The sequence below is a fragment of the Mycteria americana genome, assembly GCF_035582795.1.
Source record: "Mycteria americana isolate JAX WOST 10 ecotype Jacksonville Zoo and Gardens chromosome Z unlocalized genomic scaffold, USCA_MyAme_1.0 Scaffold_30, whole genome shotgun sequence".
Classification (NCBI taxonomy): domain Eukaryota; kingdom Metazoa; phylum Chordata; class Aves; order Ciconiiformes; family Ciconiidae; genus Mycteria; species Mycteria americana.
The window spans coordinates 7,249-32,198 of NW_027445437.1; the positions used below are offsets into that span (position 1 = coordinate 7,249).

Consider the following 24,950-nt stretch of genomic DNA (forward strand, 5'->3'; position numbering starts at 1 on the left):
CTTTGAAAGAAACAGCATACAGCTGGTAACATTTTGATAAACAATGCTATTTCATTCTCATTTATTTTCTTTTTAAATAAAATAGAGAACTGGCAAGCGACAAAAATGGAAACAGTATTTTGATATTAGAGAAAGATGGGGTTTGTTTGGTAAGGTGGTTTTTCTTTGGTGTTTTTTTGTTATTCCTTTGCATTTCGTTTCAAATGAAACTTCAGAATTTCCCCTTTCATTCTAATTCAAAGTATTTCCCCCAGATTTTGTGGGAATTTCATTCCCACAAAATTATGAAGATAAATGCTTTCCAGGCAATTTCCTTTATTAACAGCTCAGCCTGCCACGCTGCGAGGAAAAGTGAAAATGCTGATTTTTTTTTTTAAATTAAGAAATACTCCACAATTATACACTCTGCTAATATTTCTTGCTGTAATACAAATTATCGTGGCAAAGACAGGCTTGCTGGCAGGAGGAGCTCTGCCAGCACTGGCATCGAGGTCTGACTTTGCACTGATCTTTACTCTTAAGGAATTTAATTTGGAGATTGGCTTCACCCCGCTTTCTGCGTGGGGATTTCTGTGATTTCAGCAGTCGGCACTGGGCCTTCTGCTGCCTTTCGAAGCAGCACTGGCTTTGCCTGGCTTAAATTCATGGGCTGAGGGCAGAGACTGTCCGTGAGCTCCCTTTCCGTCATTTCCCACTGGAAAGCCACTTCAGCACAACCCTCCAAAATCTACATCCCCCGAAGGAAAGTGGATCACAGCTATTTTTGCTGGGAAGGGGCAAAGACGGGAAATTTGTTATCGCTGCATCCTGCATCTGAGCGGAGAGTTGGGTTCAGCTCGGTTCAGGCTGCCAGAGATCTTCTTTGCAAAACAAACCCCTGCCTGCCGGCCCTACACCTTCAGCTTGTTTTTAAGAGCACGAGGCTGGACTGATGGAAACAAAGCAACGTTTGTAGCCCTCTGCAGTCACCGAATTCAAATCCCTCTCCCTGTGGCTGCTCAGCCTCACGTTTCACTGGTTAGGACATACCGTTGAGCGTCCAAACCCACGCCGTAGGTGTATTTCTGCTATTCGTGGTGCGTGTGATTGAAGAGATGAGCGTGAGACGGTGCCAAACCAGAAAGGTGGAGAAGCGCTGGATGAAAGGAGACACTCAGCTGTGGGTTAGCAATCCTGCAAGGCAGATTTGGTGGAAAGCTTTTAGCCGCAGTGAGAGCTGTTCACAAAATCTCAGTTTAACTCAGCTTGAAAGTTGCAGAAGTAAAAAAAAAAAAAAAAGAAAAAGAAAAATACCCACGCCGAAGTCAACAATAACTTGCTTTGACATTTGTTCCTGGCGCTCCCCAATCCCCTGCTTGGGAACCTGCCTCGTTGGCCACGGGGAAACATTGACCGGCCCCGTGGGTGGGAAGAGCCGGGGCGGGCGGGCTGCGCTGCCGGGCTGCGGGGCGGGCCCGGGGGCGGCCCCACGCGGGACCCGAAGCCGGGCCCTGCTCGCCCGCCCCAGAGCTGCTCCGTCTGCCCCACGACATGGACTGCGGCGTGATCACCTCCAAGACCGTGCTGCTGCTGCTGAGCCTCGCCTTCTGGGTACCGCGACCGGCACTCGGGGGTGCGGGGCGTGGGGGGGTGCGGACCCGGACCCGCGTGGTTTACACGGGGGTTGCGGTCCCGGGTGGTGGGTGCCGGGAGGGGCTCTGGCAGAGGGAGACGGTGCGGTGGGACACGGTTAAGCGGGGTTTCCAGAGTTAATCAGGCATTTAGTTCACGGGTGCGCAGGTACTCATTTCTATAAGTAACCCTACATATATATTTTTAAAGAACAAGAAGATTTGGGGTTTTAAGTTGCTGAGGAAAAAAATGGTGTTGGTGTTTTTTGTTTGTTTGTTTTTTTCCAGGGTGTTTTTAACATAGTAGGGTGTTTTTAATGTAGTAGGGTTTTTTAGTAGTGTTTTTAAAGGCGCGTCGTGAAAGCGATCTACAAGCTAATTTTGTGATGGGAACCAAACGGAGCCGTTTGGCTGCAGCGGGGCGAGGGTATTGCGCAGGGGCAGCCCTCCCAGTTTGGGCTGAGGAGCGTCTGGGGCAGGAAAACGGCCGAGAACTTTGTCCCAACTATGTTTTGCTACAAATACGCCTTTCCAAATCACTTAACAATTTACATAGAAGCAATTAAAAAAAGAAAAATGAGGGTGGGGCTGCGTACTTTTTAGCCTAACCCCTGGTGGTTTGGGGGGGCTCGGCATGGCCACAAGGCTCGTGGCACGGTGGCCTCGTGACAGCGGGGCCTGGGGTAGGTGGCCGCTCAGAAGAGGCAGTGATTATTCTGGTAACCAGTCCTGGGCTTTTCCCCTGTGTGGGGAAGTTTGCGTAACTCCCCACCTATCATCAGCCAGGGACTTACTTGCGTGCTGCTCGTGGAGAAGGGGCCCAGTTAAATCTCGCGTGTATAAGTAACGTGATTTGGGCATTCGCATCTGCTTTGTAGCACTTGAGTATTTTCAAAACGGTGGTTTACACAGGATGCTTTCAATTTGCCGGTGACAGCCCGGGTTAGGGCTCAGCACAGCGGCACCCCCCTGCTCTGCTCCTTCCCCCTGGCCTGGCCGAGCAGGGCTGGGTAATGGGGAAGGCAGAGGACTTTCTGAAGCAAGGAAGAATTAAAGAGAAGAACCAGAGATTTCCCAAAGAGAGAAGCTACATGGAGAAAAAAAAAAATATGGAAATACTGCTTGAATTAAACCCTGAGGTCTCGCGGGGTGTTGTGCCCTGTTCTGTAAATATGGGACTTGCCACTGGTTGTAGCGAGGAGCTTGCCCCCTTCCAGTCCTGTGCCTCCTTTGGGGGGGCTCAGCACGATTTATTGCCGCGGCTGTTCCAGGTGACTCTCGTATCGCTAGCCTGAACAGCGCGGGAGGCCATGTTTACTGCTGCGTGTCAAGTAACGTGATCTTACCCTGTATGTTTGTCGTGTGGAGGGTTTTTTTGAAATACCTGCAGAGAAACATGGGAGCATCTCACTGCGCGTGTGTGGAAATCCCCTGAGCTTCAGCTGGGGTGTACCTCAGGTTAGCATCATTGCTTGGCTTTTAAAAATCAAACAGCCTTATGTCCTCCTGGAAGCGTCTCTGGTACCTCTTCTTCTGCTGTAGGGGAACTCTCTAATCGTGATTGAAGCTATTGGGTCATCCGGATCCATGGACGATCAGTAATTATCCTTCTGCCTGTCTATAGCCTCTGAATTTGGGGTGACCCAGCCCAGCCCTTTGGTTTTTACCCTAGGAAGAGCAACGCAGCCCCAAAGCCTGTGGCATTTAGATGCTGCCACCACCATTACGTGTGGTAATCGCATTCCTGCAGCTGAACTGCAGAACCTGGAATTCAGGTTTTAGGAGGGTGGGGAAGGAGGAACTGACTCTGATCTCTTTCAGAACATTTCTGACAGTTGAGGCTCTACAAGTACAAGGCTCCAGATGATTATCAAAACACAAGATTTGCAAAGAACATTAGACTTCTTCTTGAAGGAGTAATTCATGCTCAGGCATTTCATGCTGCAAATCTTGCCCAGCTTGGAAATGATTATGGAAAATAATTTACCACCTGTGTATTCAGCAGCTGGTGCAGTTATGGTGCTTTGACAAAGGTTACTGCTTAGAAATGTCCTAAAAAGGCAATAAATCCTCTTTTGGATCTCTGATCGTTATCAGAGGAGTGAAGAAAGACAGATTTTGCAGAATAACAAATAGAGGCTTCCTAAATGAGGTGAAAAAGCAACTTCTCTCTTACCCACCAGGCTCAGCATCATATCTGTGGGTTGTTCTGCCATGGGGGGGTGGACTGGGGGGGCTGTGGGTGTGCATAACCCCCACAAACAAGGTATTGGTTGAAGCTGGTTTAACTACGCGGTTACCAAGGGTGGTGCTTCAAGCTGTGAGAGATCTGCCCACCTCCAATTTTGCTTTTTAGCACCTACTAATTAGGTCCGAGTGTGTGGTTATTTTGGTAAATGGGTGTTGGCCTGTTCTAGGTGAAGATGGGATGGTGGTTTAACTCCAGTAACCTAAAAGAGGGAGAGGAAGGATTGGAAGAGACTGATGGTCTTGGCAATGTCTTGTGAGGGGACTTGGCTTGTCACTAAACAGATCTCTGCTTCCAGAGAGGGTTTGGCATTCACCAGGAGTCCTGTGGCCTTCATCGCCAAAAGGCCACCTTACATGTTGCTGCAGGTTTGCCCAGGTTTCCCAGTCACTTTTTATCAGAGGTGGGCACATCCCCAGCCTTGCTTCACTTCCCTGACAGCGGAGAGGAGGATAAAGATAAGTTATTGCCCGGGTGGTTTTCACGGGACCGGTGGATTGGAGAGAGCAGAATTCGATCTGTTGACAGCAACGGGACTGTCCAAGGAGGAGAAGGCCAGGAGAGTGATCCCAGCGCTGGTCCCTTGGCAAGGTGTGGTCTACCTGCGAGTGATGAAGCCAGACTCAGATTTCCCCAGCTGATCCCTGGCTCCTTCGGCACCCACACACACTCAGGGTGCATTTGAGCTGATTACAGGTCCTTCAGGAGCTTCGCTGACTTGAGAAAACCCAGCTGGGTTCTGCCTCTTTGCTAACAAGAGGTGTGAACTACAGTTTTTGGGTTGGGATTTGACTCCACATGGTTGCAAGAGTCATCCATTGACTGGAGAATAGAGAGGGGCTTTGCTTTCCCACCTGGGCCCTGTTGAGAATGCCCCAGCACTGCAAAGCTGACCGTGGCTGGCTGTCCCCTATCTTCCTTCTCCACCCTACGTCAGGTGCTTTTGGCAAATATCTTTGGATTTGTGACCCAGGAGTTCCCAGTGAGCATGAATCAAATGTGTTTTAGGGTACTAGTGTCACCTCTGCTTTGAGGAGATACTCAGGCTGGTCTGGGCATCCAGGAGTGTTTGTCTCTTTGGTCTGTGCTTATCTATCTCCTTTGCCCTTGGTGCAGCCAAGACCAAAAGCTACTTGCTTTCAACCTTAAAACGGTTTGCTGAGTGATGTGAGAGGGTGCACTGGATGCTCAAGCAATCACAATATTGCTGTGGTATCACTTTTAACTAATTTTTAGTAATTGGGAGGGATAAACGTATCTATAAAAAAGAAAAGTTCCCGCATTTGTGAGTGGTTTGAAATCACTCGTGGCGGTGATGGGCGGTTTGGGAATGCTCACTCTGAAGCCTCAGTCAGAGAGAAATCAGATGGATACTTAAAAAATAAATTTAAAACCCCAATGAGGAGGAGATTTCTTAATCCCTAGATGGAATTGAAAATGTAGTGAATAGCAAAGGTTATGCTGGAGATTACTGGTGCTAAAAACACATTTATTTTTAAGGATGGAGGTATTCTCCAAAGAGTCATCAGAGGACTGGGTGTCAGCAGCCCTGTGACCTGTTTCTCACCTTTCCTCCATCTGTTCTTAGGCAAATCCTTAATCCTGCCTGTAGCTGCCTGCTGCGCGTGACAGTGGGGGACAGGCAGCTCTGCCGGGTTTTAATGCTGTGTGTGATATGTGACAGGAAGATGGACGAGCTGTGGAAGCTCTCCTCCCTGCTCCGGGTCAGGGAAACGATGCTGATCAGCCACGGGGTCAGTCTGACTCACAGCAGCGTCTGTGGCGGAAAAAGCTGCTTAACCAAGAGCTTTATTTTTTAATTTTTTTTTAGCACATCCAGCGAGTAAAGCTGTGGTCATTCATCCACTTCTGAAAGGGCTCGGGACAGGCTTCTCCCCTGGGCTCCTTCTTTCTGCCCCTCTGATGGAGCCGTGGTACTGGCTGGGGTCCCCGGGACCCACGGGGCCATGAGCTGGGGAGGGCTGGGGGACGTTTTGACCCAGCGTGAGGAGCGTTGGGTGGGAAGCAGAAAGCGTTGAGTTCGTTTCTAGCTCTGCTGTGAACTCGTTGCTGAACCATGGGGGGGGGAAAAAGCTGCGCAAGCCGGAGTGGTCACTGGACAGGGCTGATGCCAGGACTTGGTACCGGACTTGGGCACTGGCGTGATCCACTTGAGCGTGCCTTGAAAGGGCAAAGTTCCTCCTTATTTTAAACTACTCTGCCCAAAATCAGGAAGCAGAACTTAACTGACTTTCAGGAAAATGTGCTTTGCTGTATGCGTAGGGGCCTCAGACAAAATTTAAAACTAACATGTTGGTGCTGCGTGGTCGGGAAAGGGGAAGTGTTCAGATGGTGATGCAGATATGGTGTGAGCAACTTCACCCTTTCCTGTGCACTTCTGGGGAACAAGCTTTGTCTGACTGTCCCCAGCGGTCCCTGAGGCTGTGAAAAGGCTCCTGTTGGATGGCCAGGCTATGGATCCAGTCCTAAACACACTTTGGTCTCTTTGCGAGTCTCATCGTTTGCAGCTCTCCAGAACCAGAGGCCTGCTGTTGTCAAAGTGCCTCTGATAATTACAGCTGCTCGAGAGGTCCCGTTTTGTTACCTCTCTGCAAGAAGTTCAGAGCTTGAGGACATTTTATCCAGGGGGAATCGAAAGCAGCTCTTTGCTGTAGTTGATGTATGAACTGGGCATTTCCTTCGTTTTCCTCAAAAGCGTTGCACTGCCAAGCTGCATTTGCTTTACCGTGGCAGGATCCCTTTGTGTCAGGAGAATCCCAACCTGCCTTTTCCTTACGGGAAGAGGCACACAACTGCCACGTGGCCCTGCTCCCCACGTGCCTTCCCTTTCAGCTGGGTGACAAGCAATATTTCAGGGCAGATTAGAGGCATCTGCCCCGTTACCAGCTCCGAGAAGTTTCCCCAGGCTTTAGGATTAGCTCCACTGTGGTTTAGGTGCACTTCTTTGCTGTTCGGTTCGTAGCTCGTGAGGTGGAAGTCACAGGATCTGGTGGCTGAGCCAGGAACAGCTTATTAAGGAACTAGGGTGGTTCTCAAGGCAAATATTGAACTAGAGGGTGTTTTGTGTCTGAACCAGCTGTTCAGATCCAAAACAGCTTGGCAGCGGCTGATAAATCCATCAATGCTCAGCTGAAGTTATACTAGCAGCAGGCTCTTGCCCTGCAGTCTGTGTCTGTATTTGGGGAGAATAAGAGTGAAAAGGGTGGTGCCGCTTTCTCCTAATAGTGGTCCTGTTGTCCTCAGAGGTGCGTGATGCCCTGTGATTTTGATTAGCAGCAGCACATTGACCCCAAGGCGGAGGTTTAGCATTAGAAGTCAGAGGATTTGGGGCAGGATTCCTTGCTTTGCACTGGTGTGTAGCATCTCCACGAGGACATCCCACCACTTAACGCTTCGTAGGATACGTGCTGGCTTTTAGGGATGGGAAAATAACTCCGCAGTTAGGCTTGGGGAACAGATGGCATGCTTGGACAACTCTAAGGATAACATTTATTTAATATAACTTGAAAACAAACACACTAAAACCAGAATCCCCGCTTGAGTGTGTATGTTTGCAGCACATAAACACTGCAAGTGGATGTCGGTTTAGTTTCTTTCTCCCCTGAAACAGAGCCGCAGGTTTTCAGAGCTTTTTGCCTGCTGCTCATTGTTTTCAATTGAGGAAGAAAAGGAAAAAGCAAGCGCTTCCCACCGTCCCCGCTGAGCAGCCCTGTGGTGTGTTTTGAAGGCAAGCTGAAACATGCCCCGTAGTTGTACATCGCAGCTGGATATTTAGATATAATGTACTTTGAAGAGTCTCCCATGGCTTTGTACAAGTAGGCTCAGTACAGCTTTGTTGGTTAGGTCCCACCTCTGTACCTCACATGAGGAGACTGATTTAAAGGTTTTAAAATTGTGGCTAATGACTGGCACGAGATCAGTGTCACCAACCAGTCTCCAGTGTCTCCTGGGGCTGTTGGTGCTGCTGGCGACTGAGGACAACTTGGTAGGGGCTCACAGCTTTGGTGCTTTTTTTCTCCAATCCAAAGCCAACTTGCTGAGTTCAGTATTTTGTATTATTTTGCAAATCAATGTTTTCACAACTTGAGAGTCTGAGGGAACAGGGAAATATGTGTGCTAGGTTTTTAAATTGCTGATTGCTTTTTTCCCAGTAGAAAAAAAATGGAGAAAGACTTGAAGCTATGGGCTTCCAAGGCCTCAGAAACTAAAGGACCTGTAGGACAGTGGTAAGCAGAGCCGAGCCATGCGTGTCCTGGGAAGCAGCTTGGCAGAAAAGGTCCTGGGGGTCCTGGTGGGCACCAAGCTGACCATGAGCCAGCAATGTACCCTTGCTGCAAGAAGGCGGAGGGTAGCCTGGGCTGCGTCAGGAGGAGCATTGCCAGCAGGTGGAGGGAGGTGGTCCTTCCCCTCTGCTCAGCACTGGTGAGGCCACGTCTCGAGTGCTGGGTCCAGTGCTGGGCTCCCCAGTAGATGAGACACAGACATACAGAAAGAGGGCAATGAAGATGATGAAGGGACTGGAGCATCTCTTCTGTGAGGAAAGGCTGAGAGAGCTGGGACCGTTCATCCTGGAGAAGAGAAAGCTCAGGGGGATCTTACTGATGTACAAAGATACCTGAAGGGAGGGTGCCAAGAGGATGGAGCCAGGCTCTTTCTTCTCGGTGGTGCCCAGTGACAGGACCAAAGTCAATGGGCACAAACTGAAACACAGGAAGTTCCCTCTGAACATCAGGAAACACTTCTTCATTGTGAGGGTGACCGAGCACTGGCACAGGCTGCCCAGAAAGGTGTTGGAGTCTCCATCCTTGGAGATATTCAAAAGCCATCTGGACGTTGTCCTGGGAAGCCAGCTCTAGGTGGCCCTGCTTGAGCAGGAGGTTGGACCAGATGACCTCCTTCCCAACCCTTCTGTGACCTTGTACTGCACCGGTGCGTGGTCAGCCTGTCCGGCGGTGGCTGCGAGCTATGCCTGGCCGGGAGCTGCAGCACATGGTGGGTACGTCCTCTCCGTAGCACTTGTTGCCTGCGTGGCCATCTGATGGGCATGCTGGAGTCTGTCTGCTGCTCTGTGCTGCAGGCGGAGGGTCACATGCGGTCCTGGATGAAGCCAGATCACACAAGTACAGCAATAATTGATTTATTGTTCAGATAAATTAATACTGTCAGCAGGGTAGGAAATGGTAGCCGAAGCCAGGAGGTCCCTCCCAGCTGGCAGAGTTTTAAACCCGGGACAGGAAAAGGGAGATGAGTCTGTGCAAGTGGAATGGGAAGTGCTGAGCTAGGGCTGCCCTAATTGCTGGGGAAAAAACAGTTCTGCTTCACGCCGAGGGAGACTGTCAGGTCTGGGGAGGTGCGTAGTCTGTATTGGCTAAGTGGAGTTTTAAACAGGAGTTGTAAAGTCGTTAAAGCGAGCATAAAATGAAGAAGGCTTTCTTGGAAGTGCTCAGTGCCTTTGTTTTCCCCTGAAGTCACTAGAAAACCTGTTGACTCCATGGAAATGGAGTAACACAGGAGCTAGGGAGAACTTGAAAATCTGGTGGTGAATGGAAAGAATAAAACTTGTAGTACAGTAAAGCAGCAAGGGAGCCAGAAGGAGTAATTCCCCTTGCCATGCGTGCTGGCTGTTGGGTAATAAAATAAATTATTTATGGAGGAAATGTTGTGCAAACCCTTTTGAGCTAGAGGATTTACCTGTCAAAGTAAATCAAAAACCTTTTTTGTACAAAAAAAACCCCAAAGACAAGGAGTGTCTTCTGTGTCAAGGAGGGGGTGTGCAGCTGTAACTGAGACCAGTGTTGCTGGGGCTTGATTCTAGATATGGGGGGCATGGGGACAGCACAGTAGTGGCAAACACTTGGCAAACTAATAACTGAAGATGATATCCTAATCTGTCCTCTGGCAAATTAAAATTGCTGAAAAGGTGCTAGCATCCCAGTGAATGTAGTTGTTGGATGTGAAGGCAAAGCATCAGCATGGGGTATTGTATTGGGTGAGATGCTCTGACTTAAATCACTGCTATGCAGAGATACTGGTGAAAAAAGTGGTTTTCAAGCCTTAAAATTAACTAAAACACCTCCGTGAGTTGATTGTCTAATGAAGAACTAGAAGGGAATGGTTCAGAAAGTGTTTGTGTGAATAGTGATAGTTCTTCCAGTATGCATTTGTAGTAGTTTGCTGCAGAAAACAACTGCTATTACTCTTAAAAATAAACAGTATTATTTACCATATCTTTCTTTGCCCATAAAAAGTGAATGAGATGGGACAAAGTCAAATCAGCCCAAGTTTTGTGCTGTGGCGCATTAGTGCTGGCCCTGGGAAAGTCTTGTCTGATGTGGGAGAAATGCCTTTAAGTCTCATTGTCTCAGTTCTTTTACTGTATAGAGGATGTGTCTTGCTGAACACGCGTGTTTGGTGAATTTGCAATTTACCCTGTTCTTACAGCATTTCCTTTTAACACTATGGCTTTGTTACTCTCTGTTTCACTGACCAGCCTTTGAAAAAGAAAATCCTATACTGGTTCACGTTAACGGACCAAACGATCAAATCAACACTCTGAAATTGGAGGATGCTGGGAGAAACCTTCGAAAAAACCCCCACAAAACCTCAAAACAACAAACACTGCCTTTAATTTCATGGCTAGTAGTTTGGCTCTTTTACTGTGTTATATTTAGGTTTGGTGGGAGAAGGAAAGAAGCCTATGCTGATAAATGAAAACAAACACAAACTTCTGTTCCTAGCCATCACGTAAGGTCAACTTATTAAAACAAAGAAGGGAAGGTGGAAAAGTATCTGTTCTGCCTAACAGATGCAATTTTTTTTTTTTTTCTTTTTCAGAGCAGTTATATAGAGGGAAGTTTAAGGGGCCCCTTCTATGGCTGTGACACTGATAAAAGTGTCGTGAAGTATTTGCATGGCCATAAGTCTCTCTAGAAGGGCAAGGGCTCATGGTCATCAGCATATAAAAAATTCCCCTTCTGACAGTGGGACACAAGGTAAAAATCACAGAATGGTTTGGGTTGGAAGGGACCTTAAAGATCATCTAGTTCCAACCCCCCTGCCATGGGCAGGGACACCTTCCACTAGACCAGGTTGCTCAAAGCCCCGTCCAACCTGGCCTTGAACACTTCAGGGATGGGGCATCCACAGCTTCTCTGGGCAACCTGTGCCAGTGCCTCACCACCCTCATAGTGAAGAATTTCTTATATCTAATCTAAATTTACCCTTTTATACCCCTTATATCTAATCTAAATCTCCCATCTTTCAGTTTAAATCCATTATCCCTTGTCCTATCACTACATGCTCTTGTAAAAAGTCCCTCTCCAACTTTCTTGTAGGCCTCGTCAGGTACTGGCAGGCTGCTATAAGGTCTTCCCGCAGCCTTCTCTTCTCCAGGCTGAACAACCCCAACTCTCTCAACCTGTCTTCACAGGAGAGGTGCTCCAGCCCTCTGATCATCTTCGTGGCCCTCCTCTGGACCCGCTCCAACAGGTCCATGTCCTTCCTATGTTGGGGGCCTCAGAGCTGGACGCAGCACTGCAGGTGGGGTCTCACCAGAGCGGAGCAGAGGGGCAGAATGCCCTCCCTCGACTTCTGGTCACGCTGCTTTGGATGCAGCCCAGGATACGGTTGGCCTTCTGTGCTGTGAGCGCACATTGCCGGGTCATGTTGAGCTTCTCATCAACCAGCAGCCCCGAGTCCTTCTCCTCAGGGCTGCTCTCAATCCATTCTCCGCCCAGCCTGTATTTGTGCTTGGGATTGCCCCGACCCATGTGCAGGACCTTGCATTTGGCCTTGTTGAACTTCACGAGGTTCGCACGGGCCCACCTCTCAAGCCTGTCAGGGTCCCTCTGGATGGCATCCCTTCCCTCCAGCGTGTCGACCGCACCACACAGCTCGGTGTCATCCGCAAACTTACTGTACTTTTTAAAAATATATAAAATCTACTGTTTTCCAACGGCTGTCCTGTTCTGCATCAGTGAGACAGCTTGGGCTCCTCATAGCCATCCAGTTCTATCCCCTTCTGTTTCACAGGCAAGATTGAATATTCATGGTCCTGTGTGTGCATTATGTGGCTGGAGAGAGTTCCAGCTTGTTATATATGTCTTGCAGCAGAGCGTCAGTGTATACCTGCCTCCCTGGCTCAGCCGGCTGGGCTAAGTATGGAAGAGGTGGGTGAAGTCAACTTGATGAGTAACCCTGCCCAGGTCCTGCCCAAACATCAGCTTAGGAAAACCCGGTTGTTACGGCTTTGCTTTCTTTTCACTCAACCCCAACAAGGAGCTCGTTGTTCGCACTCAAACAATTTAAGATCTCTGCTTTCTGTCAGGGGCACGGGATATAAAAAAGCAAGTAATTCTGGCATTAGGTCCTTGAACGGTGCAAGCTGTGGCGGGTGAGACAGCAGAGACAGTCGCAGCTTTGTCGCTCAGCTGTGAAAAGGGGCTTTCTTGCAAAATTTCCATTTACCTCATCTCTTCAGGTTGTTTTATGGGTATCATCAGCGTAAAGAAATACCAGCAGCATTTCCTGGAGCCCTAGTGAGTCAGCCAGGGATGTTTGGGGAGGAAGGGGTAAGGTTAGGTTGTTCTGCTTGCCGTTGCTGGCAGACCACAGCAATGTGCAGACGGCAATGCAGCCCTGCGGACCAGGGGAACTGGTTCTCCCGTATCAGCCTTGCATCACTCCTTGGCTGCTTGCGCTGGGGTTTGTGCCAGCTGGATTGGGCCAAACCTCTTCCGTGCATTGCGTGATCCTATTCTGCGCTGAATTCTTCTGAAAGAAAACTTCCAAGCAGGAGACTAAAAAAACTGTAAAGAACAATAACAGTTTCTAGTGTGAATTTCTTGGAGTAGGCCTGGCAACCTTGTGTATAATTTAGGTGTGTTTGACTAATCACGAGAAGGAATTATTTGATCTCTTCCTCCCCAAAAGTAATTGCTTAAACAGGCCTTTGTGAAAGATTCTTTTTTTTGAGATCCAACAGAAACCTGTTTAATCAGGCGTACTTTACACTTTTGACTTAAGGTCTGTCTTCAGCAGTGCAAAGGACTTTTCCTGTTGTACTTCTCTTCTAGAAAAGTTTCATCTTAGATCTAGGAATGAGCTGAAGGTTTTGCAATGTTGGGGGAAAATCCCTCCACCAGATTTTGAACTTGCCTTAAGTACTGGGAAGGCTTAAGGGGAGAGCTCAGAGATTTATGTTCTGAAATATTTTTCTTCTCCACTTTCGAAGTTTAGCTCTGGGACTCATCTGCAAAAATAAAACAGGGAACAGATAGTTACCTGAAATGCCTTCCACTCCTGAGTGACCCTGCTCTTCAGGCTTCAAAATCTTCACTTTGAATTAAAAACTATGGGTGAAGTTGTGGCTGTTTCTCAGTTTGCAGGGAAAAATCTGAACTTCCTTTAAGCCAGGTCTTTACCCAAAGACTTTTATTTTTACCTCATTACGCTTCCTTTTTCTGCTTGGAAGCAGAAGTTCGGAAATTGTAATAGACCTCTTGCTGGCTGTGTTTCATCTCAGACCAGAACCCAGACAATCCTGAATGTCGCAATAAAACCTACTGTGAAAGTGGCGGTCTATATTTGCATTGATAAAGTTTGGGCAAGAATCTCCTTGAACTCAACACTGGACCCTCTGATGTTGGCTTACTGTCGTGGAGCTTTGCTAGTCCTGGCTCATAGGACTTCTGTGAATTGGCTTCACAACGTGTTTTTGAATTTGTGGTAGCCCTTTACTAGCAACAAGGTTTTTCTTACATTTCCTCACAGTTGGTCCATATTTAGTATTTCCTGTGCATGCTTCTGTTGCATTTTGTCTTGAGCACGCTGAAAATAGGTAGAAAACCGGGCGTTAAAGTAGAGAGGAGAGATGAAGAACATGTCTGTTGTCTAAATCTCTTGCAGAAGTATAATGGAAATATTGGAGGATTCTTTTGTGTAAAATATCCTATAGGAAGATGAAATTATGAAGCAGACTGTCTTCAGACTGTCTTTAGAAGTACAGAACTACTTGCAAAGGCTGGGACTGGAGTTACGCAAAAGAGCAGGGCTTTATGTTCTCTGAAGATGACGAACAATTAACTTTGCACTTTGCACATTAACTTTTACACATTAACTAAGTCACAAGGCTGTTTCGTTGTGCGTGTTTTGACATGACGTTGCTGCTGAATGCGGATGACTCATTTACCTGCCAAAAACACGGCTTATGCTTTATTCGTACCCTGGCTATTCAGTCTGTGCTGCCTTTCCTGCGGTCAAGTCACTCCTGCTCCGTTTCCCCAGGGACTGCCTTCCTCCATCGTGAATCTTTCTGTGGGTTTCACAGTGCTTCTGGTTTTCTCCGGGGTCTGTGGGCACTCAGCGGTTGATGACAACTGTGGTGGGACATCCCAGCCTGGGTGCTGAGCTGCACCAAAGGCTGATGGCCTCAAGAAGAACCTTCTCATTAGTGGCTGTGCCCAGACGCAAGCGCCTGGTTTAAAAGCGCACGTGCAGGAGGCTTCGTGCTGCTAGTGGCCGGCTCCACCTTTGGTTTAGGGTGACTACCTAGGAGTACTTTCTCTAGCCTGGAATTCGTGAAGCCATAACTCAGCTCTGCGTTAGGTTTGTGGTGATGGCAGCAGCAGAGAGACCGAGGAGGTGATTTTGGGGCACAAGCACAGTGGCCGAGAGCATCGCCACGTTGTGTCTGTTTGTGGTGGAAGGTTATGACTTGGTGCATGCTGGGGAGTCGTGGTGCACCTGCCTGAAATTTCCCCCAGACCTGAGAAACCAGAATACCATTACTTTCTAGCCATGCCCGTGTTTACCACGAAGGCTTCAAAACCCAGCAACAAATGCAGTCAGGGGTTACAGTCAGGATGGGACGACTGTGACAGTAGCTGTGGCATTACTCACGTAATATTTTTTTGCCATGCAAAAGTAGGGAGAAGATTTTAAGACAACCCAGAGCATCTCGCTGTTCCTGCTGTGGTCACTTGGATGTTTTCCATGGCTTCCAAGGGAGCAGGGGCCAAACTCTTGAACCCTTTTAGGAACTGTGTGAGCTGCTTTCCGAGCTGGTGCTGGCCCAGCTGAGCAGAGCACTGCTGTGGTTAATAAAAGCTCCTGCATCCCATCTTGAATCTTGTGTCCTGAGCGACCGTGATCCAATTCAGAATTCACAATGCTGTGTTCATTAGATCTGGGATATTAACACTGCACAAAAGCTATGAAGGAATAAGGAAAAAGTTATGAACTAGATAGATGCAGCATTTTTTTTTTTTTTTCAGGAAGCTCTGTTTTCCCCTGCAAACCTCCAAAGCCTTCCAGAGGGAGCTCACCTGGAGGAAGGGTACAGAAAGCTCCATCACTTTGGCTTTGCTGCAATAAGTTGGTTTTGCTTCTGGTTGTTCTAGGGATGGCAGTGGGAAGCAGAGTTTCCTTGTGGGCCTCTCTGAATTTCCAAGTTTCTCTGACACTTTCAGGGAGATGCTACTTTTTTTTTTTTTTTTGTCTTAGAAATGTTTTAACTTGGATGAATTACCTCTATCTGTTTTAACTTTTTTAGGCTCACTTTTTACCATCTGTTTCAACTAAAATACATCTTTTAGTCCAGCAAATGGAAAAGTGGCTTTTTCTTTTTTCCAGATGAAGAATACTGAAGTAAAATTTTATTTTTTTAATGATAAATTAAAAACAAAGAAACAAATTCTATTGCAGATTACTCCATCTTAAACCTGGGAGCGGAGCTGCTTGTACTGTAGTGTTTTGAGCCTGGAAGAAGCCCTTAAAAGTTCCTAGTAATTCTGCATTGTTTTCACTGGGTTTGGGGCCAATTTGGCTAAACACGGTGCTCAATAATCCTAGAAAATATCAGCAATAAAGGATATATTGGGCAAATCCCGTCATCACATTTTCTCCATGATGATGGATAGTTAGCCCAAGAGTGTTGCTTCCTTCTCCATGGCTGCCCGTGCCCAGATGATGCTGTTCCGGAATGGAGAATAGCTGGACAGTCGCACATGCATCCACCTCTCCAGGCCAGAAATATGGGATGCACTTTTTGAGTCATACGCCTCGCTCTTTTTGTGCAATTGAAGGCAAGGCAGGATGGAGGTGCCATGTCCCCAGCCCCACCTTTAGTGCTGCTACCACTCCAGGGACTTCTCCTGTCCCGCTTTCAGTACAAGAGCAGGAGGGTGGAGGAGGAAGAGGTGGGGTTGCTCACGGTGGTGAAGTGAGAAGGCAGTGGTGCCCTTTGAGCTGAAGTGGTCTCATCCTTTCCCTGCATCCCTAAAAAGGAGTGGGAGGAAGAAGCCCTGGTCACTGTATGCCTGCAGACAGGGAAATGGGAAAGAGGTTTTCCTCAATGAGAGGAAAAGTTAAAGGAAGTTTTAGGAACTGCTTTAATCATTAGCACCACCTGAAAACCCAGTGCATGTGGAGAAGAAAAAAAAACTTCTCGAGAACTGATGGTCCTATTCCTTTTCCTGATATCTGTCTTTGTGGAGGACCTGCCGTATCTGAGCCCCAACACAGCAGGATCTTGCATGACGTGTGCTAAATGTCTCTAAGGGTTAGTTTGATCCCGGTTTCATCGCTTGGTGCATCTGATCCCGGTAATTTTGAGGTACAGGCAGTGTCCAGGAATGCAAGAGCGGTGTGGTGTGAGAGCTGTCTGAAATGAAGGGTGTCCCCTGCACTTGGAGGTAATTGAAGGGCAGGCACCAGACCTGGCTGGAGGGGAAGGAGCCAAACAAGGTAAAGGAATTAGCAAGTCCTAGCTCCAGTGTGAGGAGTGTTTGATTTAATTAAAACGTACAGCACTGGGGGAAGTAATGAACTGCTTGTAAGCTGCATGATGAAATCCAGCTGTAGCCTGTTGAAAACAGACTGTTTTCCCTCAAGTTTCCAGAAGGTGAATATGGATGGTGCTTCATTTTTACAGGCATAGTCTTGTGCTGCAGGATTATAGAGGGTGGATGAGCTGTTGTAACTCTTGAGAGACTTTTTTTACGCCATTGGTGAGGCATTGGCAAGGCATTGCTGAGGCTGTCGGTGTTATTTCTAGGGCTGTACCCAGTTCTGCAGATAAAAGCCTTGCATCTCCAGGGCTGCTAGTTGGGCAGCTCTCACTGTACGTTGGCCTCAATTGGCAAAACATCCTTTTGGAGGAGAGCTTATTTTAGAGGATGCAGAAATCTGCTTCCTCTGGGAAAAGGAGGGACTGTGTTTTGCTGAGATTAGGAACATTTGTGCCTGTCTTAGTGGTTAATGCTCTTGCGAGAGCGGAAAGGATGAGGTTTTTCTCAAAAAAAGCCCCAAACCAATAACCCACCCCTGTGGTGATCATCTTAAAAGTTGATTCGTCCAAATGCAGCATTGGGTAGGATGTAGGTGATCTTGGGTAGGACATGTGAGCTTGGCCCTCTGCAGAGACACTGGCTGATGCATATTGATAGACTCCTGTGTTTCATCTCAGCTAAAGTGGTGCTTCATTAGTAGAGGAGTGATTCACGGGAAGTGAATTTTGTCTTCTCTGTGTTAAAGTTTGAATGGGTAGCTAGTTTCAGATGCACCAGTTTTTTTCTAGATCTTGGCATACCGTAGTCATTACTTCTAAAGTTGAAATGTTCATTGCAGTGTTACCAAAAAGTCCAAATTTACTTTCCTGGGCAGATGCTTAATAAATAACTGCTAATAACTTTCTTTATTGCATTTCAGGCAGCAGCAGCTGGTCTCAGCTATGTTGGGGCATATGTCATTAACACCTACAAGAGCTACGACAACTTTCTGCAGGACAAGTATGCTCTGTTGCCTGCCGTGATCATTATTTGCGTTGCTGTGGTAATGTTCGTCATTGGGTTGATAGGCTGCTGTGCCACCTTCCGGGAGTCTCGAGTTGGCCTAGGGCTGGTGAGTGTTGCACGTTCTCGCACGTCCTCTTCTTCACCCTGTAGCATGGTACAGGAGGTGCTACGCTAGACCTTCTCAGGATGCACAGAACAGAAAGGAAAAGATTATTCTGAAATGCGCTGCTCCTTTGTGGGAACGACGTACTGCTGTGAGGCACTGATTGATGGGGAGTGAGGTGCAGGCTAAATTATTAGTTGCACTGCCTTGCCCAGACAAATACCCACAGCCATGGGCAGTTTCATGGCTCTGCCTCGGCTAGCTTGCTGGAGATAAGTGTGGAGAGTAGCAAGTTTTGAGAAGAAGGGTAGAAGGGTGATGGTGAGGGAACAGGAGGAGATGTGAATTTCCAAAGCAAGCCAAAAAAAAAAAAAAAAGTATTTTTCTGCTGACTTTAGTTCTCTGACTCCTGAAAGTATGCCCCCACTTCTTCTAGAATGATTTTTAAAAACCCAGAAAGGTTCAAGCTGAGTAACTTTGGGCTCCTAGCTCGTGCCTTGAAAGCAATATGAGCTCAGCAAGCAGTGCCCAGCGTACCTAACTAAGCTGCTGGTTTATTTGTGCAGTGTCCTGTTCGCCTTGTGAAGTGTTTCATGGGCTCTTCACACAGATCACATCATGGCAGTGTTCAGGAGACCGCCTACACTGGGCACAGATCCTGTGGAACCACAGTCATAGTCCCAGCCATGCACAGTAATCTCCTATTCTAAATTATTTTCTGGAAACTATTGCGATTGGAGAGGCAAAACCAGATAACGATAACTTACCACTACAAATTAATGTGATGGGTAATGTGCAATTGAATTCAAATGCTGTGGAATTCTTCCTTACAGTCTCTCTTTTAATTTCAGTTCTTGGCCATTATCCTGGTTATCTTTATTGCAGAAGTATCCGCTTTCGTCCTGGGATTTGTTTACAGGGAAAAGGTAAGCAAAGAATTAGCATCTCTATACTAACCTAAAAGTAAAGAATAGATCTTGTGTTGCTAGAGCATTCCAATATATCCAGTTTTCTTGCACTTCATCCCCTATCCTGCAATCTGCAGGGCAAGTGGGAAGGGGGATGTCACCATCCGGTATGTGGATCGGTCTTTGTCGGGAACACGGTGAATGCATAAAGTACCTGGCAGGCATCGCAACAATCTCTAAGTTGGATTAAACAGTTGTTGATTCTCACAAAGAAGGGCTCTTCCGTCAGGGGAGGCAAGCTGCTCTCCAGGAATGTGATTCCGGTTAAGTGCTACCTGCATTTTATCTAAAACATCACTTGATTTCTATTTCTTTTAACATTTTTTTCCCCTGACTTAGTTGGGATACAGGTCTTTTGCAGTTTCCACTAGACAAAATTCTTAGCTCTCATGTTAAAACAGTATGTATTTTTTTTTCCTCTCTAAATAGGTAAAAACTGACGTGCAAGGCACAATGCACTCAGTCTTTGAGAAGTATGATGGGAAAAATTCAGAGTCTACTGTTGTGAATTACTTACAAAAACAGGTAAGAAAACATTCAAATTGTCCTGCGAATTATTTAGAAAAGAACAATTGGGTCCTAAACAAGGAATTTGGGCTGGGAAGGGAGGGGAAGAGGGTCAGTATGGTCGTATCCTGGAACTCGGCTCTGCAGCAGTGTTTAGCGTCTGATTCTCCAAGGCAACTGAGGGTGCTCCCCACTTTGCAGAGTTGGCATTTTCAGGCTCCTGATGTCAAGTTCATGTCAATGAATGATCTTGTTGACGCAAATGGCCTTTGGATCCGACCAAATGAGTACATATGAATAACTGCTGCTGAGAATCCTGTACCGTAGAATAGAAAGATGACGGAAGACTATCCTGCAACCTGTCACCTTAATATTAGGGCTTTCACAAAGAATAAACTAATAAGGAGGTAATAGTGTATGAAGGGAAGCTGATCTGTTGTATCTACTACTGTTTTCCTGAAATATTGCTACTTGTAAATCTGCTGCATACTGCAGGCAGCTCTTGCCCACTATGCGTAAGAGAGGTTCAACTCAACATTAGCATTCAGGTTCATATATATTCATATATCCCTGTAACCATCCTGTGTTTGGCAGCTTCATTGTTGTGGGGTGAAGAACTACAGTGACTGGACAACCACACGGTGGTTTAATTCCACCGGTAACAACAGCGTCCCTCTGAGCTGCTGCAGGGAAGATATGAAGAACTGCACAGGGCGTCTGGATCAGCCACAGGAACTCAATACACGGGTGAGGATAAAGTTTCACAGCTGGGCCGTGATCATTCTCAGCCAGCCAGAACCAAGGAGGAAAGCACTTTAGACAGGGTTTAGGGATAACTTCATCCAATTATTTTCAGCAATTTGGCCCCCAAACCCTTTTCTCCCCATGGTTTTCCTCTAGCTAACTTCCTTTTCATATTATTCTATAAAAGCTCCCAGATGATGAAGGAGGGGCACCAGTCTGGATGTTTGGTCTTGTCTGTCTGCTGGTAACAGTCCTCCATTTCGTGTTGCTACAGAAGCAACGTGACAAGACCAGAGCGCTAGCTATGGGGATGTAGTTGTTCAAACAGATCTGGGGTAGGGGAAGAGACCCTTCTAGGGTTGACTATGAATCTGGAGAATTGCATACCAGGTTCTTCACTCTGGGGCACAAGCCCATAAATTGCCTTTTATAGATACCATTGCTGGTCTTCCTGGCTCTGAGTTTTGGGCATGTCTTTAAGTGTCCTGAGCCAGAGGAAATTCTGAGAAGCACCTGGAGAAGAGAAGGCTGTGGGGGGACCTTATTGCAGACTTTCAATACTTAAAGGGGGCTTATAAGAAAGATGGGGACAAACTTTTTAGCAGGGCCTGTAGTGATAGGACGAGGAGTAATGGTTTTAAACTAAAAGAGGGGAGATTCAAACTAGATTTAAGGAGAAAGTTCTTTACTATGAGGGTGGTGAAACACTGGGACAGGTTGCCCAGAGAGGTGGTAGATGCCCCATCCCTGGAAACGTTCAAGGTCAGGTTGGACGGGGCTCTGAGCAACCTGATGTAGTTGGAGATGTCCCTGCTCATGGCAGGGGGTTGGACTAGATGACTTGTAAAGGTCCCTTCCCACCCAAACCATTCCATCATTCTATGAAATGTCAGTGCCTCTCCCCAAGCAAGCAGTGAATGACAAGCCATCGGGTCTGGAAGACAAGAATGGAAGCCCTCAGGTCTGCAGCGGTTGGTTAGGCCTTACAAGGTCCTGCTTCCTTTTAAGTGTTGGGGAGGAAAAAAAGCCAAAAAACATCCAGCTGAATTACATCTACTGATTTGTTTTCACCTGTCTCTTTCATGGCAGGGCTGCGCAGAGGAGCTGGAGTCCGGACTGCAGAGCGTTATCAGCTATGCTATGCTTGTAATCCTGGGGTTTGCCATTGTAAAGGTAAATGTTTTATCTCCTCCCTCATGGAAAATAATACTGTTTATCCTTTGATCCCGGAGCTTTTTCTTCTACCATGTCCTATTAGCCTACAGCCTTTTTCTGGCTCTGAAGTAGACCCAGTCCTCTGTTCCTCGCTTGTTTTCTTCCAACTTTCTCCATTTCATCTGCCTGACAATAAGGGGATGTCCTGGTTTCGGCTGGGATAGAGTTAGTTTTCTTCCTAGTAGCTGGTATAGTGCTGTGCTTTGGATTTTAGTATGAGAATAATATTGACAACACACTGATGTTTTAGTTGTTGCTAAGCGGTGTTTACACTGGTCAAGGACTTTTCAGCTTCCCATGCTCTGCCGGGTGCACAAGAAGCTGGGAGGGGGCACAGCCAGGACAGTTGATCCAAGCTGGCCAAAGGGCTATTCTATACCATATGGCCTCATGCTCGGTATAGAAACTGGGGGGAGCTGGCCGGGGGCAGCGATCGCTGCTGGGGGACTGGCTGGGCGTCAGTCGGTGGGTGGTGAGCGGTTGCATCACTTGGTTTTTTTCCTGGGTTTTGTTCCTCTCTCACTCTCTTGTTGTTTTCCTTCTCATTACAATTTATTATTATTATTATTATTACTTTGTTCCAATTATTAGACTGTTCTTATCTCAACCCACAAGTTTTCTTACTTTTGCTCTTCCGATTCTCTCCCCCATCCCACCGGGGAGGAGGGTGAGCGAGCGGCTGGGTGGTGCTGAATTGCCGACTGGGGCTAAACCACGACAGGGGAGGAATCCAGAGAGCTACTAGGGGATTTGGGATGGCAAGTCAATGAAGAATCCATCTTGGTCATTTGGCAGGAAGTACAAAAAGCTGGGTGTGCTAAAAGTCCTAGATCTAGACTTCTTTATTAAAACAACCAGCTTTGCTATGTTTAACTGGGATTTAAAAAATTGCTCATCAAAGTTTGTTTTTAGATATAACCCAATGAATAGTCCTGTGCTTAGAGACCTGGAATCAAAATGAACTAGAAATATGACTAGGAATGAAACCAGCAGGGCTATTTATAGACTTGTAAGATTGAATTAAATGAAATATGAAACCACATCATCTTGTGAGTGAAAACTAGATTTAAAAACCCTGACGTAAAACTCCTCGCAATTGGCACATCACAAAGTTGCGTAGGCATTTCTTAGAAGATTTGACCCATAAATTTTAGCCTGGCGGTTTGTCATTGTTCCCTGTACCTCTTCTCCAAGATTAGTAACCTGTTCCTTGCTGACAGAGATTTGAACCATTTAGTAACAGCAAAGTGTTTTTTCTTTGAACATCTGCTCTTTATAAAAGAGTGGCTGTAAGGCGAGCCAGTGCAGAACACTTACTGTTTAACATCCCACTCCTGAACTCAATGCAGAAGGCAAAACCTGTCCAGATGTCATCTCAGGATTGGGGCTTGGCTTAGTTAAACTTTCCTTTTCTTAATTTTGGCCCTAGCAGAGAGGTGATTGTTTACAGCATTTGATCTCGTGGGCTTAAATGACTCAGTGGTGTCATTTCCATCATTTCCCTTCCCTCTATAAAAGCGATGAGTTCTGCACTCCCATTACATGTCCCGTTACTATTTGTGATGAACCTTCCCACCAGGATCTCTCCTGTGATCATCTCTAAAGATTGCCTTAGCATATTCTGCACTATCTTTATTTGCATATTTTATATGCTTAAATATTTTTACAGAACTCATTTTAAGTCCAGAATAATCCCGTGCTTTCACTGACATTTTTCCCACAGTAAGATAACTAGGAATTAATGTGGATGTGTAAATTAATGGGAGAAACCAGGGAGGAAAAAGTTGAGCTGGAACTATTATTGGAAATTGATATGCAAAAAAATCACTTTCTGTAGATGTATTTTCTAAGTGGTTTTCTACTACGAAAAGAATGTCCTTGCTATGATGAAACGGTCTAATGAACATATAGGTGTTGGGTCTGATGGCTGAAACAAAATACAGTGGAACTAAATCTCTCTTTCTCTTTTTCAGTTCTTTGGCATGCTGAGTGTCTGCGTGCTTACTTGCAAGAAAGAAGACAGTGGATATCAGCCTCTTTACTCAGGGGTGTTTGCTTAATAAAATGCAAAGATCACTTTTTTTTTTTGCTTCCTGATGATAAAATAGACTTGTAAAGAGGAACGCTAAAGGACAACTTATGACCTTCTTGCTAAGTATTTTATTTTATGTACCTGAAACAGAAAGAACATCGTGTATTGACTTGGGAAAGTTTCTTGTGGGTGACGTGAAACGGCAATTTCAATATTCAGTGCCCTACAGTAACGTACCCTGATCTTGCATACCACAGCTTTCTGTAAGGTTATTGTAGATTTGCATTTGTGACTTTAGATAGCACCAGATGGTGTAATAGACTCCAGAAATAATCTTTCTTCTGCAGTTCCTTCCTCTACCCTTAAAACACGCAGAAGAAATGTTATTTGTAATCACTCAACTGATTGAGACCGCAGGAGGGGTTTCAGTTGTCTGCACAAACATCAGATGATTCCCATGGCGTGGTTAAACAGCAAAAGAAACTTTTGAATGCCAGGTTCACATATTCTTCGTAAGCATGGAGAGTTAGAATACGTTTTCTCTCTATCTGATGGCGTTTCTATTTTTTTTCTTTTTTCCCTCCTTCTTATGGTCATATGTTGTAATTCAGTTTAGTGCAGAGGTTGTTAGTGCAAGACTAACAACCGTGTTTAAAGTCTAGAACAGACACTTGAGTTGTTTTTTGAAGCAGCTAGCAAATGTGAACAATCCCAGGTTAGGAGGGGACGTGTGTTTGGAGCTTTTGGGCTCCGGACATCTCACTCTGGCTTGTTTTTTTTGTCTTTTTTAAAATTATAATTATTATTAGACATTAAAAATTGCTTATGAAGCAAGGCTTTTGAGATTTTTTTTTTCTCCTTTACTGATGCTTTTATGGTTTGTCTGAAAGACAGACTACGTCTCTCCATTCAGTGTAGAAGTTGCAAGAGTTATTGAGACAAATACAGGCTGGAAGATGGCAGTCAGAGGACACGTTGGCTCGGTGCGGTGGTGTAGATGGGACTGCTGGAGGGGTTAGTGCAGCCGTCCCTGCGCCAGTGACGGTCCGACCGCTTTTCACCACTAAAAATATTAAGACGATGCATTCTTGTACCAAGCAATTTCAGTAACCTGTTGTCTGGCGGCGGCATGCGACTCCTTGTTTGCTAGTTTTGCTTTCTCCTTAAAGGTCTGCTGAATGCGGTGACTTCTTGGATTGCATCACTGCTTTAAAAATGGTCCTTCCTTCACACATTTGTACGTTAATGTGCTTCTCAGTTCTTCAGCGGGTTTTTGGTTGTTTTTAGAGCTGTGATGTGGGGAGGGAGGGAACTCCAAGCTATTCTTTATTAGGGAATTGTGGAAAAGCACGTGTATTTGTTTATTTTTTCTTTGGCAAGGTAAGCGCCAAAGAAATTATCCTTAGCAATAAACCTTTGTATCTGTAGCTAATTAGACGAAAAGGAGTTTGGAGTAAATGTAAGCCCTTTATCTATTCCCCCGCCCCAAGGAAAAAGCAATAGGTGATGATGCTGTTCTCTAGGAGACATACCAGTCTGAGTATGTATATGTTGAAAAGTGACTTAATTTTTATTGAGGGCTTTATCTTCTGTTGAATGCCGAAATAAACTTAATTTATATAACCAATTAATAAATGCTGGGGGTTTTTTTTGGTGGTGGTGCAATTCCTGGCGGTGGGGGGGCGGGGCCGTCCCCTCAGCGCCCCGCT

At 46.3% G+C, this 24,950-nt stretch overlaps 1 protein-coding gene across 1 annotated transcript; it reads left to right on the forward strand.

Annotated features, from left to right (window-relative positions):
• Nucleotides 1–1,450: 1,450 nt before the first annotated feature.
• On the forward strand, nucleotides 1,451–24,866 carry LOC142403015 (tetraspanin-36-like). Its single transcript, XM_075489057.1, has 7 exons — nucleotides 1,451–1,590; nucleotides 17,587–17,778; nucleotides 18,627–18,701; nucleotides 19,173–19,268; nucleotides 19,845–19,997; nucleotides 21,084–21,167; nucleotides 23,183–24,866. The coding sequence occupies exons 1-7, from the start codon at nucleotides 1,531–1,533 to the stop codon at nucleotides 23,267–23,269; spliced, it is 747 nt and encodes a 248-aa protein (XP_075345172.1). The 5' UTR covers nucleotides 1,451–1,530; the 3' UTR covers nucleotides 23,270–24,866.
• Nucleotides 24,867–24,950: the final 84 nt, after the last annotated feature.